The 17,498-nt window shown below is 37.3% G+C and overlaps 1 protein-coding gene across 1 annotated transcript in view; it reads right to left on the bottom strand.

Annotated features, from left to right (window-relative positions):
* ST18 (ST18, C2H2C-type zinc finger) overlaps nt 1–17,498 on the bottom strand; it is a 166,136-nt gene that overhangs the window by 49,663 nt on the left and 98,975 nt on the right. Inside the window, exon 10 of the mRNA XM_018564203.1 lies at nt 17,097–17,305. Within this exon, the coding sequence (XP_018419705.1) occupies nt 17,097–17,305 (209 nt within the window). The remainder of the gene's footprint in view (nt 1–17,096; nt 17,306–17,498) is intronic.

The raw sequence follows: 17,498 nt of genomic DNA, 5'->3' as shown, positions 1-17,498 counted from the left end.
CAGCTTATGCAACCATCACAGGCTCCTGTTATTCTTTCAATTAGCATACGCACATCTGAATTTTTTATTACTGAAACTTTTCATATTTAAGCCACAATTTTCCAATTGTTGGTACCTTTGTGTGGAGTTATTAACTGGAAAATATTTTTTTTTTTAACATTGTAATAATTAAACAATTTTTTTGTATTCCCTCATTTCTAAAGGAAATGTGAAATACGATTTCTAATTGAATTTAAAATTGCAATGACTTTTTAAAACATTTAAAAATCATTTTTTTTTTCAAATAGCCCTTAATCTGCTCTAGTTTACATCAAATACCCCTTGACTTGACTGTATCAATTGCCAGTACCTTCTTGAGTTTTGAAAGAAAATTCTTATGTTACTAAAATATAGACTGATTTTGGTATTTTAAAAAATAATTTGTTGTTATCATAAGCAATTTCATTTGTCAGGCAGAATTATCTAGAACACATCAGAACTAAACCTATGGAGTATGTACCAAAGGTTGAGAATCTCTGATTAATAGGAAAATTGTGGCAATGATGCGTACCAGAATGAGAAGCCCGAATGAGAAGCCCCTGAGATAAATTATTTATTTATTATTCGTATTAGCATCAACAATTTACGCAGTGTTTTACCCTTTTGCACATTCACATCACTACCTCCCTCAAGGGGCTTACAATCTAAGGTCCCTATCTCACATGCATTTATACAGGGATAATTTAGACAGGAGCAAATTAACCTACCAGCTTGTCTTCGGAGTGTTGGAGGAAACCCAGCAAGCACAGGGGGAACATGCAAACTCCTTGCAGATAGTACCCTGACTGCGATTTGAACCAGGAAACCTCAGTGTAGCAACACAGTAGTGCTGATGTGGCAATAAGTGGCCACTTAAATGGCTAAGTAAAAGTGAATCTATTAGAGCATTTCTAAGAAGATAAAGCTAATTTTAAAACTATATAATTAGAAATTAATTTGAAAAATTGTGCAACAGGCAAGATTCTGTAAATGTGGGGACCATAATTAGGCTGATTTACCAAAAGATTCAAAATGTTGACACAATACATTGTGTGAAGATTCATCTCGATTATCCAATCATGTGAAAAGATACATTTTCCTTATTTTATTTGTGCATACTGTATTTGGATAATTAAAGTGAATATTCTTAAACGTTTTTGTAAAACCACTCAATTTCTTGGCGAGTTAAAAAGTTTGGGTTCTAAGAAAATAACACCTGCACCCTTCCATAATGACTGCCCCGGTAAAACTGACTTTATCTTCTACAGAGATGTTATCTTCTAGATTTTACCTGAAGTACCTACACTGGATTGCGATATTTGAGCTTCCACAATCATCTAACTGATTTGATGTTTCATTCTAAAATACTTATTTTGGTTGATATAAAGAACAGAAATAGATGTTGATATATGTGCTAAGTCACTTATTTTTCCTTGATGGTCGCTTGTATCTTTGGTTTATACTTAATGAGGCATTTTAATCAAGTAATAAAGAACCATTTTAAAAGGTCAAGCAAGTAAAACAGTACTGCATACATCCCTAAACACAATATGTGAATGCAGGCTCAAAAATAAAATCAGTATGTAAAAATTGCAATGAAAAAATGTCAGAGGACTATCGGTATGTTGGACTGCTGTTATAATAAATACATTATTTTACCATATTTATATTACAGTACTTTAACTAAGTGTTTCTGGCCATTTCACTACAATAGTTTAATCTGATGTGATAGTTTTAAGTACTGAATTTAACGGTGCAGCTTATCCTAGATAATAACTTAGTAACAACATCTTGTGCCATCTGTATAACATCAGATGCATTTGACGTTAGTATTAATAACTCTTAGTTACAGAAATCCTAGATATTAACTATATCTGTACCAAATGACCTGAAGTTTGAATGGTATCACTCAGTTTGATTTGAATGTTTTAAACAGGATTTTTTTTAGAGTTTTAAAGAATAGGTTTTCATCTTTAAAGCGTGAGTTTTTTGAATGCTATTAGTAATCAGTGTGTGTACCATTGGGCGGGTGTTGTAAAAGATACAGGTCATTTATTGTTCAGTTTCTTCCAGAGTTCCACAGTTGTAAAACTTTAGTATGTCATTTCAATCAGAAATATATAGTAGAGATTCTAAAGGGTTAATGGGTAATGCAAAATATAATACAACATATATATTACCCTTAAAGATGAACTCCAGGGTAAAGGTCTTTTTTCAACCTTTAGAGTGACAATAAAACATCTAAGGGCTTTCATGATTGTCTGCATCCTTCTCAGATACGTTTTAATAAATGCAGATTAAAATTAGTTTTGGCCTGTTATTTACCAATTTAATATTTCCTTGCATACTGAGATCCTGGCTAGCCATACAAATTGAGATCATTGTCTCTTATAAAGCTCTTGCTATTTTCTCATTTGTGGTCTCAGTTGTGTTTTGATAAGTAATGCATCTCAAGAACTCTCAGGCCAGCTGTAAGTTTTTCCATTTCTCTCTATCTTTACCTCGGTTTATTTCTATTGTTTATCAGCCCTAAAGTGTTTGAAACAATTGTGAGTGTAACAGAGAATTTTAGTGTAAAAGCTGTTCATGAACCATAACTTGCTGTGTGGTTTGACCAGCCTTGTTGTGGGGACAGAGGATTCACTAATATCACTACGTAAGAGCCCTTCACAGAGGGAGTGTTAAGAATTTTCTTTATCTCAGTATATATGTTATCTCTGCTATAAATTACCACTTTCTTTGTAGCACTGGTAATAGTTATCATTTTGCTAGATTAGAACATTTAGGTATTGCATCTATTTACTAGAAATAATCTTAGTAATCCAGTCTGGACTGCCACCTATCTGCTTGGTAAATATGAGGGGATATCTAGTCTATAGATATTAGACCCACTGATTTTTTTTGGTAATTGGGAGGAGCCTGATCATCTCCTGGCCTGGTTCCAAGTAGGGGAACAGCTTACGGTACTGATAATAAGGGACCTTGCAAGACCCCAAAGATACCTCTGATCTGGGATGAGGGATTAATGAAGTTTTTGTATCACTAAGATAGTGTATAATGGCAGATGTGTGTGTGTTAATCATTTGGGAAATGGTTCAGTAGACAGATATGGCTATCTAACTAGAAAAAACTTGATAAATACTAATGGTCTTATATAAAAGTTAGAATTTTAAATTGTGTGATATGAAGGACATGGATGCATGGAGCAGATGAATGGTAAAAAATCTTTTGAACAAATTTTGGTACAAGTTGAGACTCTTCTAATCCGCACTTCTCTGGGCTTTGGCTTACTTTGCCTTATAGAAGCAACTCATAACATGTTTAAAAAGGGTAAACAGTAGTTTGCTGGTTTGTTTGGGGGCCCATTTATGTTGCTTCTGTGCTGTCACCTGAACTTTTAACGAAAGCGGAAGTAAAGCTCTTTTTTTTTTGAAAAGGTTTGTGGAGGTTTTAGCCATAATGTGTTAGTAAGCACAGCAAATTAGAACATTATGGCAGACTTACCTGTCAATCCGATCCCCTCCAGCAATGCACTTCTCCCTCATTGGTGCTTTCAATGCTTCTGTCTTTTCTGGGTTTTGAGTTTTCAGATGCTTGATAGGCCTTGATAACTCCTGCACATGTGCATGGGAGTTACTTCATCTCCGCATGCCAGGTCTGTCTGCTGAGCTGTGCATTCATCTTAGCATACAGAAAAAAAAAATTGCCAAATGGTAGAAAGAGGTTTTATGGCAGAAGAGATTTACACAGACTCTTCTGCCATAGAAAGCCTGCTGATTGGCATTTTTTTTATTTTGAACCCTTACTTCCACATTAAAAGGATGTATACAGGGAAGAAGTCTGGGTAAGAAGGGGTGAGGTAGGAGTGACAGGAAATAATTATCTGTCTGAGGTATTTGTCACATTATCAATGTCATTTATCTATTTCATCTATGAGTTCTTTTTCTTGGAGTATTTATTCCAGAATAATTTTAAATTGTTTTTAATTGTTTTAATAAACATATGAACTCTGTGTAAGATAATCATTCCTTGAGTGGTTTTTCAATAATACTGTCTGCTTTAATGTATGTTTATGTAAACTCATATGAGATGTTTCCTTCATGTAACAATAACCAATGGTGTTTTTTCATGTATCTGAACTCTTTTTAAAAACTCTTATTCATATTGGGGTCTATTCACAAAGCTGCCAAAGGCTCTAACCGTCGCTTTGGCTGATCCTTCGGCTAGCTTCGACCCCAGGAACCCTTCAGTTCAGTAGAACTGAAGGGCTGCTGTACGGACTATTCACTATAGCCCGTACAGCTCCCGAAGTTGGCCGAGGGGCTCAGTCGAGCCGAAGGCATATGCTTGGCCGGCCGACAGTCTGCTACTGACTGCTGGGCGGAGCCAGCCGTCATCTCACGGCTGACTCCGGCCACTTGCACAGACAGATCAGCATCCCTGGTTACCAGGTAACCAGGGACGCTGATCTCCAGACAGCCCAACTCTCCCGGACGCTTCGCGAGTCTCCCGCTATTAGACAGCGGCTCCCGGCCGCCCGCCTTGATCGTGCAGAGTAAACATTTCCCTGCTCTGTTGTCTTTTTTTATTTCTTCTGACATCGGAGCCGTTGGCTTCCGTCAGAATAAAAATTAAAAAAAACCACCATAGGAATGCATAGCTACATTTCTATTGGCTATTGCAACGTGCCAATAGCAAACTAGCTATTGCACCCGCCCACTGCTGCTGTCAATCAGCAGAGGGGACCTGAGGTTCTCCATCAGGTTCCCTTCTAGTGATTGACAGCAGCAGAGGGCGGGTGCAATAGCTAGTTTGTTATTGGCTATTGCAAAGTGAAATAGCCAATAGGAATCTAGCTATGCATTCCTATGGTGGTTTATTTAAATTTTTTTTATTCTGACGGATATTTTGGCCTGTCTAACGTTGACCATTTTCATCTCTCATTAACAACCCAATCTTCTCCCTCCGCAAAAGCAGTCCATAAATCATAGTTTGTTTAAATCATAAAGCCATCAGCAGAAATGTACACATTTATTACCTATGACATCATAACTCTTAGCCAATTTCTTTGGAACGACCTGGGGCAGGGAGAAGGAGGACCTGTAAGGAGGAGAAGGCAGATCTTTTGATGGAGAGAGGGCAAGTCTCTTCACCTCTGTCACCATTCCTGTGGCAGGAAAGCTTGATCCTGCTCTGGAACCACCCCCACAGCTGCAAGTTTTTCTTTCCTCCAGTAAAAGAGGCAGAAATGTTCCCATATTAAAAAAGGTCATTAGTATGACTTAGCCCTGTAGTTTTAATTAACACACTGACCAGTAGTCTATCTAGTAGCCTTCCTAATTCACACATTAAAAAAATACAAATATAACTGCTTATGTCTCTTTTTATATATATATGATTTTACTGAAAATATATCTGCACTCCCTCCACATACACTGGTGTTGTTCTAGTTTAATGGTGCTACTGTAAAGAATACACAAGACCATGGGGTTGAGACTGTCCAATGATATTTTGAAAGGTGTTGAAAGTTGAACCTTGCTTAAAAGCTCATATTTTGGTTGAGTAACCTGGCATTTTTTTAATTTTACAAAATCTTTATTTAAAATAATCAACATATCTCCTGTGCTTCCCATGGTGGGCCATGTTATACCTACCATGTTTGTGTGCAACATTTATATACCTAGCTTGTGTGCAACATTTATATTGCCTGAAGTCCATATTTTAATGAGTATTTCACATTTGTTTAAAAAGTAAAAAATACTTGAAATGAAAAAAAAAACATTAGTGTTTGAGTAATGTGCATCCAAACATAGTCTAATTTACTACTAGCAGATGTGAAATGGTGCATTATATGCAGTAAACAATGATAATACTGGTAAAGGAGGGGTAAGAAACATTCATGTTTATGGCATGTGCTATCTTGTGCTATCAGTCATTTAATAACAATGGAAGTGGTTATTGGAGAAGTGACCGGTGAACATTTCAGAAGTTTAGGAGGTTTTTTAGTTGCTCAGTAAAAGTGAAAAGTAAGTTGATATTGTCCTTGAAGTAAATGCATGTTTAGTGTGGTATGTTCGTTTTTTGGTTTCTAAATCAGGTTTGTTGTTTCTGGTGCAGAAGTTGGGCACCAGATATTCAGCCATACACAATTTCAACAGAGCTTAATTTTACCACATGCGCTATACATACTGTATGTCAATAACAAAAACCTAATTTATCACACTTACTAACCCTTAACCTTATTGTAACACTTAAACCAAGCCATACACCTAAGTCATATTTACTGATCCCAGGTTTAGATAAGCCAACTAGCTCATGGTTTCAGTATTTATTTGAACTCTCTTGTGGGTTTCTACATATTCCATGTGGACTAAATGTAAATTAAAGTGGAATTAAACCACTGATAAAGAAATATGCACAACATATTAGCACATTATGGCAGATTTGCCTACAGAAGTGATTCTCCACCACTACTCCCCTTGGTCACTGGCGCTTCCATTTTCTCCCGGTCCTCTTCCAGGATCTGAGTCTTTGGCCATTTGACTTGCCAGGCTCTGATGATGTAGCTCCTGTTCAGATGCATGGGAGTTACTTTATCTCTAAAAGAATCCTGCCAAGACTATGCACTGAGGTGTGCATGCTTGACTCAGTGTACAGTTGTAGAAAAAAGTGCTGACAGGCCAGGAGTAATATCTAAGACAGAAGAGCCTTACACAGTCTCATACAAGCCTGCCTCACTTCACTTTAAAGGGCCCAAGTCAGGGTAGCACCTTGATCCCCTCTCCTAATCACCTTTTACACAGCTGTAATAGCACTCATAAAGGTGGCCATACACTATTAGATTTTCTGTGAAAAATCGCACACGAACAGTCTTTCAAACGAAGATCGAACAGATGATGGTACTGCTTTTCGTTTTTGCTATTGTGATCAAACTTTTTTGATCGGTCAGGTTGGATATTTTTTTTCGGACCGAATGAAAATCGATGAATCGGTAGGGTTTTGATTCATCTCAGCAAGAACACAGTGTATGTGCAAAAGGAAATTATTTCCATCGTACATCAAAAATTGGTTGGTTAGTATGGCTAACAAGCGATTTCCAAAATCAACATTTGACTATGCTCGATGAGGTATTCGAGTTATAATCAAACAAGGGTTCATAGCAGAAATGGACATTTCTGACCGAAAATCTACTAGTGTATGGCCACCTTTTGTCTACTAAGTAGTAAGCGCTTCCACTTGCTTTATTGTTCCCTTTCATCCTATTTAGATTTTAAAGCACCTATTTAAGTCCCTTCTATGTTTATATATTTTAAGCTCTGAAATAAATTGTTAAACCAAGTGAATAAAAGTTTTTTTCAAAGACACCGAACCTGAGGAAGTCAGTGGAGACGAGAGAGCTCTTGAGCGTCGCAGCACTGGAGTGGAGGTTAGTGAAATGGATTTTAGTTTCGCTTTAAATATATATTTTTTTCAGATTTCAGAGCTGCAACATAAGAGCAGAAACCTTTACCATTGTTTTTGGCTGCCTGCTGAACAAGAGCAAAGCTCAGACTGGTGGGATAGGAGCACTGAAGAGGACAGTATAGAGAGCAGGTGGAAGTGGATCTACTTTATACTCCGAGTTGGAATCAGGAAAGAGGGGAGACACCAGATTGTTCAGTGTGTTCTACAGAGGAGATAGACATAAGTTGGTCTGTAGGCCACTGCCTAGGTTTAGTTGTGAGTAATAATGCCTTGCTGGGATGAAAGTTGAGAATCGACTATCATTTAATCTCACATTTTTGTGGAGATTAATAAATTGGTCCAGATGGACAGTTGACCTACATTACACCAATTGACTGAATCAGAAAATCAGACTTTATTTAAAGCCCACTTACTGTTAACCATTTATTGTACGGGAATAAATGACTGAGAGGATCTGAAGTGTTTTAAAAAAAGTGTGTTTGACTGAAGAATAAAGTTGTCAGCTTGCTAAAAGCTAGCATGTCTGCTACAGCTTCTAGAAAAAAATATATAATGTTAGAAAGGAATTCAACCCTGAGTAGATAATGACAGAGCAGAGAAACAATATTATTCTACAAAGTTCCTTAATTCTAAGTTTTATACATTTTTCAGTCACATTTTGCAATGCCAAAATTACATTATAGTACTTTTTTTGTTTTATGGCATTGGCAATATAACAGATAATCATGACTGGACACTATGTATATTGAGTTTAATAATCATAAAATATGACTTTCAGCAAATAATCACCTGTTCAAAATAGGTATCATGACCATAAACTATGACTTTCATCCAATAATCACAATGTTCAAAACAGAAAAAGACTTAATGCTCACAATAAAATTCACCTAAAATTCCAGACCTCGGCAACAGATGGCTTGGATAAAGAGCAATTCAACTGGCCTAAAATCCTTTTATGGTACAAAAACTATAAAAACTCTCCCACTGAAAAAAATACTCTTAAGGCAGCAAATGAGCAATATTCCCTTACTCCAAATAACAGATTTACTTCAATTGGAGAGCATACTGAGTACTTAACAACCGAAAGAAAGTACTAAATGTCTTCCTGCTGTGTACAGCCATACTGAGCAGATTTACTATTGTTGATATTATGGATTTGTTTTGCAATCAGCAACATTTTGTACCTGGATTTTGGCCTATTTGATTAATAAAGACTTGGGCAGTTAATTTTTCCCCCCCTCTTTTTAAGCATCTTGATTAAACATTTATAAAAGACAGTTAACTTTTTTGTCTACATTTTATTCATATTAAAATTGTAATTTGTTTTCTCTTAACTCAAGGGTGATCTGCTAAATATATTGAATATTTGCTCAGATGAGTGAGTGTTCTTCAATTAATGAATAAAGGGTAACTTTGTTCACTTCAATCATCCAGTCATGAGCAAGGCACAATCCTGATTTTTGAAACTCTGCTGCACATGATTGGGCATTCAAAGTAAACACATACTTTTTACCACCACAACAATCTTGTAGTATCTTCACATCATCTATAGTGTCACAAGGCCTACTAACCTACATTATCAGTATCCAGTCAAAACATTGTCCACTTAACCTCATGCAAATCCAGAGAAATTGTAGTACCATTTGTAGTACCAGTAGTTCCCTGAGATCTGCCACTGGTGGCTGACAGTATATTACCACCTAATGCCTAAACCCAATTTTGCAACTTTGGTATGAATTAGTTAAAGCAGTACATATGGAATGGTGTGGCCAACCATTGAAACTGCCCTTGAACAAGTGTTAGTTACTCAGCATCGCTAGGTACACTTGCAGCTTGGGGCTGCGGACAATGAAAACAGGAGCCGGCAGAATAATGTTCGGCTTTGGGGTATCCCGGAAGCCACGACTGGTTTTGAACTTAAAACCATGGTCACTGCCATTCTTAACATCATACTTGGGAAAGCCCCCATGGATGAACATGAAGTGGGATGGTTACACTGCACACTATGTTCCTGTACTGTCAGACTGAATATTCCCAGGGATGTACAGAGTATATTACTATACCATTAAAGAGAAGATGATGGGTCTGGTCTGGTGACTGGGCCCTTTGGACTTTCATAGAGCAATAGTTTATCTGCTGCCTAATTTGCTCTGACTCACAAGGGCAATGATTAAGATGCTGAAGCCTCTATTGGAGTTAATTCCCAAACAGTGAGCCACCTAAAAATTAGGTTATCCATTCCATGTCCAGATTAAGGAAAATAACAAAGTGTTTGCTCTACACCATCATGATGATATACAGAACCTGTTCAGCTTCCTGAATGCTGACCTAAACCCATTTCTGATTTGACAGGAACCATTGGGAGAAATGGGACTACTGCTCTAAATATCACCTCTTTCACAACATACCAGATGGCTCCACTCCATAAACACTCACCATGCCTATTTTCCAACTGACCCAGTGTCCCAGTATAGCCAAGCTATAACAAACCTTATTATTACCACCATTATGCTACATGTGTTCACTTTTTACATTCCAGGTTCTACAGTTAGTATGGGACTGCATTTCCCTTAAACCCAATTCACATGGGCATCATCTGCTCACAGGTACACTTGCACCTTTGGAAAAAAGGTTGTTCCCTGGAGTTCTGATATACCTTGAATATCCCCTTTAATGTTTAATTAATCATTTGAATAGGTCATCCAGGTCATTTAACCAAAAGTAGTCAGAAAAAAGGGAGGGTAACAGTGTTTTAACAGAGAGAACACTGTAAAAGAAGGTTATTCAATTGACCGAGACCTATAGTTTTATAAAAATATAAACTTTATTGATTACAAGGTAATATATCCGGTGTCTGTTAGCTCACTTCTCAAATTACTAGTAAAAGAACAACGTTGTTCATGACACTCATACTCCCATTCATTCATACAAACTAAGCGTTCCCACAAACTTGGCAGTGTTTGGTTTCTTGAGAGTTTCCTAAAAAAGGAATTTTCTTAATTTTACACCTGTTTCTACTCCATAATTATGTTCCTGCTTAACGATGATGTAAGAGGTGGACGTCGGAGAGGAAGATCTATATTTTCCGATTTACTTCCAAATATAACTCTAGTCAGTCTACGTATTCTTTACCCCGATAGTGTGGTTGATATGGGTTACTTATTGGTTTCAGTTAATAAGGAAGTCTCATCGTTTCATTGTGGTTCTTTATGACCATAACATCCACTGGTGTGTTTTGTGTATATGTTGATCTTAATATAACAACAACACCTCTTATTCATTCATGCCTGAAGAATCTCCAAATTTTTCATCATATATGGCTCCTCCTGGTGTACAGTGAATTTAAGGGGGAGACTAGTGCGGGACCAGTTATTATTATATGATTGTTGTTCTGTTCTTTTACTAGTAATTTGAGAAGTGAGCTAACAGACACCGGATATATTACCTTGTAATCAATAAAGTTTATATTTTTATAAAACTATAGGTCTCGGTCAATTGAATAACCTTCTTTTACACTTGCACCTTTGTCTTTTGCTCCCCTGGCTTTTGTCTGCCCTGTTTTATGATATCTGTCAAGAACAGCAACACAGCAATCTTTGAGGTAAGATTCTATTACTGGGTTTCTGGACCTGCTATACTCCAGCTCAGGCAAAGTAGCATCCTGAACTCCTCCTGGAATTGACCAGTCTCCCACTGGAAATCACAGCATTAGCTGACTTTCATCAGAGTGTTTTCTTCTCCTGTATAGATCAAAGGCACTGAATAGTCTTGTTTAGGTCCAAGCTCCACAAATAATTTGTTTAGCTTGTTGACACAGATAATTGTTTCACAACCCATCAGACCTACCTCACCTACCTCGGGTCTTTTCAGAACTCTTTATAATCTCCAAGGAACAAGACAGGGTTGCCAATTATCCCTCTCCTCTATGTAATTACCCTAGAACCCTTCTTCTGTAAAAAAAATAAAATAACCCAGACATATTAGGCCTCCTGGTTAATGATAAACAATACAAAATATCAGGTTACACAGATAACCTACTGTTCTCCCTAACCAATTCAGCCATTGATGAAGCCTATGGGAAACTCTTCCATTAGAAAAGTACGAGGGTTATTTACAAACCTGTTGAAGGCAGCCGAATGAATAAACTAGTGAAGTGAAGGGAGCTCAAGCCTCTTTGGCTATTCACTTCAGCCCTGTATGCCTATTTTGAGCCGCACATCAGCTGCATTCAGCCCATTTCACCTTCCCTCTGCTTGGCCGAACAGTCTCAGCACGTTTGGCTGAACCGAAGGGAAGAACCCTCACAAGATGTCATGGGACTCGCTCCGCTCATTTGTTTACATGCCATGTGAGGACAGTGAGCTGTCATGGAATGAAAAAAATGGGCGGTGTGAGTCATGATGGATTTCTGGATAATGTTCAGATATGGCTTCTTCTTTGAATGATATCAATTTAACCTGTATTTTTGGATGTCATAATGAATTGTGTTCACAGACAGATTTTTGGAAGTATTCCTGAGCCCATGCAGTGATGTCCATCACTGAATCATGCCTGGTTTTAATGCATTGCCATCTGAAGGCCCGAAGATCACGGACATCCATTATTGTGTTTCGGTCTTCTCCCTTGCATGTCGAGATCTCTCCAGATTCTCTGAAACTTTTGATGATATTATCAGGATTATTCACAAAAGGGTGAAGAATTTGGAGAAGACAGGAGAAGTGAACAATCTAGGCCAAAATAGCTGAACTTGGAAGTGAGATGAATTGGAGAATTTTTCCAAATCAGCTATGTTATCCTAGATTGTAAACTTCACCTGCCTTCTCCAAACTCTTCACCCCTTTGTGAATAACCCTGTATGTAATGTAGATGATGATAACTTAGTATAGTCTTTGCAATTTTACATTGAGGAACATTATTCTGAAATTGTTTGACATTTTTTTGACACAACTTTTCACAGATTGGTAAACCTCTGCCCATCTTTACTACTTCTGAGACACTCTGACTCTCTAAGATGCTCTTTTTAAAGCCAATCATGTTACTGACCTCTTACCAATTAACCTAATTAGCTCCAAAATGTTCTTCCACTTCTTCCTTGTTATTACCACTTTTTGTTGCCTTGCCCCAACGTTTTAGAGAACTGTTGCTGACATCAATTTAAAAATTACCTTATCTATTCCTTTAAATAGTACATTTTCTCAGTTTAAACATTTGATATGTGCCCTATTTTCTGTTGTGAATAAAATATGGGTTTATGAGATTTGCAAATCATTGCATTCTGTTTTTATGCCGATTTTACACAGCGTCCCAACTTTTTTGGAATTGGGGTTGTATATAGAGCACACATTTGGTATATTAGCGTGACACTAATGAATTTTATATTTGCAATTTGTACATAATTAGTGAGTGGCTTTTCAAGTGTTGCAGCTCATCACATTTGGCACAGGACATCATTTTAAAAATATTTTTAGGGGAACTCCACTCCACTCCACTATTTTAATTCTGTTTTTAACAACTGGCAGGGATTCTACCTGCTTTGACGGACCGTTCTCCCCGCTCTAGCTATGCGTTCAGCTCCGCTCTGTGCTTTGGCTGCCTTCTGCTGCTGTACGTGCTATTGGAAATAGCGCGCACAGCAGCCCTTCAGTTCGGCTGATCTGGAGGGTTGCTACACCCAAAGTGAGCCTATGGATTAGCCAAACGTTCAGCTACATCCTTCAGCTCTTTAGTGAATAACCCCCCATATGTTACAAAATCTGAAACTATGGGAATAGCAATACCTTCCCACCAGATACATCATTTGAAAAACAAATTCCATGGCTATAAAAATTTTGGGCACCCTCATTTTGCCTGATCTGAAAAACACTTTTATGCTTAACATTCCACCCCTCCTTCAAGGAGTTAGAGTACTGCTTTCTAAGTGGCAATTGAGGATGTTTTTAATGGTTTGGCCATTGCAACAGTATTAAGGTGATCCTTCCTAAATTTCTAAGTTTCCTACAATATTTACCTATCCACATCCCCTCTTCATACTTGCAAAAAGTTAATGCTCTATCTACTAATTTTGTATGGGCCAAAAAATGCCCTAGACCTAAACGTTCTCTTCTAAGTTTACCTACGCTTTATGGAGGCATTGCCCTAAAAAATATAGCTAAATATAACTCTGCATGCCTCTCAGTGAGGCTTCTGGACTGGTGTAGACATATTGCTCCTAAACAGTGGATAGCGATTGAACAAGCTACCTCCACAATTCCCTTAAGTATCTTGATGTGCCTTCTATATTCCCCACCCCTAAAAGTCTTAGACTATGTTTGATTCCTCAAAATCAAAATCGGATCCACAACTTTTACAAAGTACAATATATCCATCACAAACTTTCCTTTATACCCAATTATTGGCAACTTGAGTTCTATTTTCAAGAACGTCTGTCATACCTGAATGGGCAAAGTGACACAGTCTTTTTAAGTTATAATTTTAATTTTGCATTTTGGAGCCAACTTTGCCCACTGGCAATTCAAATAAACAGCAAAAGAGGAGAGAGTGAGGTTAACTACTGAGAGCAGTTAAAAGACTACCATGGCTGATAGGCTTTTCAGTCCAATAGTAGATTTGCGTTTAACGTTGGTGACATTCTGCCTTCAGTAGAGCAACCTGGTTTTACTTGTGTAGGATGAAATGTGGTTGGTGAGAAAAAATGCTAGAGCTTGTATGAAAGGATGTTAAGAGTCACATGCAATTATCAAATGTGTACACTAAACACTGCCCTAACTGACCATAATTGATTTTAAAAGATTTATGCATATCTGGTCACACATGACATAAAAGGTGGATTTGTTCCAGCAAGATTGTACTACTGTGCACAAAGTCAGGTCAATAAAGACATGTTTTGACGAGATTGATGTGGAGGAACTTTTGTGGCCTGAACAAAGTTCTGACCTCAACTCAGCCAGGTCTGAAATACAACTCCACAATCTTGTGGAAATCCTTCCCAGAAGAGTGAAGATACTTATACAGTAGCCACAAAGGGTCAACTCCCTATTAATAGTTTGGAATGGAATTTCGAACAAGCTTATAAATATGATAGTCTGATGTCTGCAAACAGGGAATACTGATTTTTTTTTACATTTAATTAAAGATCTCTTGCCTACAGAACCAATTAATGATTATAATAGTAAGTATCAGATGCAGACATCATTTCTAAACCTAGGTTCAATTGTAAATACAAAGTTTTATACTGAATAACGAGTTACACTAAGCGGAAAATGATAAGAGAGGCATTCTTGAAGTTTTAACTTTTTTCTCTGATGGTTGTGAGAAATGATATAACATTTCACAAAATATATTTTACCCAATATGATTAGTTTTCTATTAGCAAGGAGTAAAATATTCTTTAAAAAAAAAGCTCCCTTCATTCAGCTGAGAGACTATAGTCAAAACCTGTGAGCAATTTGTGTAAAGCTTTCATGTGAAGATGCATATAGTGATCATTGTATAATGTATTATTCTATGCTAATGTTTTCATATGTAAAGACAAATACAATAAGTTGATTATAACCTCCCGGTGTATGCCTTGCTACTTTCGCCAATTCTTTACCCACTAAATGCTTATAGCTATTTCCTCAATTTCTTTATTCCTCTAATCTATTTGAGAATGCAACATACAATGACCACACAAATGTCTTTATTTTGGCATTTGCAGAAAGTCACCACAGACTAATTTTGATTGTTATTTTTCTAAATCGAGATGCTGGACTCACAATACACTATGGCAACAAATAATCCACTTAATGATTCATTTTCTCAGGAGGGATGAGCATAATGATCTCCCTGTTCTGTTATTTACCAGCAGTCTTTCAAGGACTATTGCATATAATCTTCTCACATCCTTGGTAAAGACTTCCAGCTAATAATTTGAATACATATTGGCTGAAACAAGAAAACCTACACCACAGCACATTGCATAGCTTGAAGATATCTCACTCAGTCTATTTTTAGAGACTTCAAGGACAAAAAAAGAACACTTTAAAATTTGATGTTGGCCAAACAGAATACAACAGTGAGGCAGCATGATGTCTAAGTAGTTAGCACACTCTCTTTTCAACACAGAGATCTTTAGTTCAGCTACCACAGAAACACTGTTTGCATGGAGCTTGTAAATTCTTCCCAGATACATATTACTAGGTTAAAACGACCCTGTCGCTATATTAAAAAAATAAAGGGAAGCTGAACCTGTAGAAGAAAACAGTGACTACTTAAGTCTCCTGATGCCCTTGTCCCCGAATGCCACTCCATTCCTGAGAAATTGTCCCCTGAAGTCCACTGGGAAACAATCACTACTGGGAGAGTTGATCTCATGGTTTCCACACAGCTCTCACTGATTTCTTCTGCTCACCTCCACATCACCCCTGTCTCCTGGAATGATGTGGATGTCAACAGGATGAACCAATAAAAGCTGCAGGGGGCCTATTAGATTGACACTACTGGAAGTTTTAGTTTCCCAGTGGAGTTAAGTGGATGATTTCTCAAAAATGGAGCATCATTCAGTGGCATGATTGGCAGCAAAGGTAAGAATCCCCTTTTATAGTATAGTGACAGAGTAACTCTTATAAATGTAGAATGTGTATATGTGTCTAGATGACTGTGGGAACTACATTGCAAGCAGGAACTAAGGTAAATAGTTTAGCCTAGGACATGAAGTGTGCTGCTGGCTGGGTCATCAGGTAAAAATAAAGGGGAAAAAAGCCTGTAAAAAATAAAACCAATGCAGGCAATAGATCTAATGAGTGATAAGCTGCAGTATTTATAATATTTGTGTTCTTGTGTTTAAATACACTTTAAACCAAGTGAGCATTTACTTTGCAAAGTAAAAATGCTCTACCTTGCAAAAATTAGTTCATTCCAATGTTATTATCAACCAGAATCCTGTGATACATGGCAAGGGTTGTACTACATACTGCATACCCAGGTGGCCTTTTTAATGGCTGGATTAACAAAAATCCCAATTGATACTTTTTGAAATGTAGAAATATCACACATTTCATTGTAATATGTTTTCCTTTACAAGTACAAGGTATGATCTTAAAAAAAAATAATGGATTCATCTTATGAGATTTTAATTATGGGGTGTTAAATATGACAGGGTTCAACTATTATTGTCTGTTCATGGTAAATAGATTAGTACGTGCTTAATTCACCGTGTAAGATTTTCATCCAAACTCTGCGTGAATCTTCTTAGAACAATACAAGCAGCATGGAATTACATATAGCACATCACTCGAGAAAATCATAGCTATCTAAAAATCTGCATTTTGGAAATTCAGCTCCATTACCCTGGAGAATAAAAATTGAACCAATTTTTCTCTCCCCGGGCTTTCTGCAGATGACACTCGGTTATGTCTTACATCCAACTAATTTCCTAATACTCCTCAAAAAACATAGCTTGCTTCCAGCTCCACAGAATAATTTCATTTCACCATGTTTTTGTATAAAGTATAGAGTTGCCCCCAGATACAGTAACAGTACATCACATGTTTTTGTGGCCTTTAACACTAATGTGAAAAGCAGTTTATTCACAGCTCAGTAGCCACTACAGGCTCCAGGATCTTGGATTCTCCTACCTTGGCAGACAGGCCCAATGGTTTGTTGGACAGGATCTCTGCTGCTGCTTCCCTGCAGCGGGTGGAAAGGTTGAGGATGGCAGCAGCTGCCGCTATGTGGGTGTCTTCACTACACTGACCATAGCTGTAAGAGCTGGCATGGCAGGGACTCTGTGTGTGGGAGCTAGGCAGTCGGATGGAAGATTTCACTGGACTTGTAAATTGTTTTGCTGTTAAAGAGAGATGAGATTACATGCATGCAACATATTTTGTTCATGGCTAAATAGCTGTGAATACATTGGAGACAATACAAATTATTTCTGAGGCAGGAAAAGCACTATGAATCTTTAATTTTTTTTTAATCCATTCAATAATTTTATTTATTACTAAACCGTATTATTTGGTTATGATTACAAACTAGCA

The sequence above is a fragment of the Nanorana parkeri genome, unplaced genomic scaffold (genome assembly GCF_000935625.1).
Source record: "Nanorana parkeri isolate BGI_ZX_2015 unplaced genomic scaffold, ASM93562v1 scaffold735, whole genome shotgun sequence".
NCBI lineage: Eukaryota > Metazoa > Chordata > Amphibia > Anura > Dicroglossidae > Nanorana > Nanorana parkeri.
Note: the sequence above shows the minus strand (reverse complement) of the source record. Positions and strands in the feature narration are given on the sequence as shown.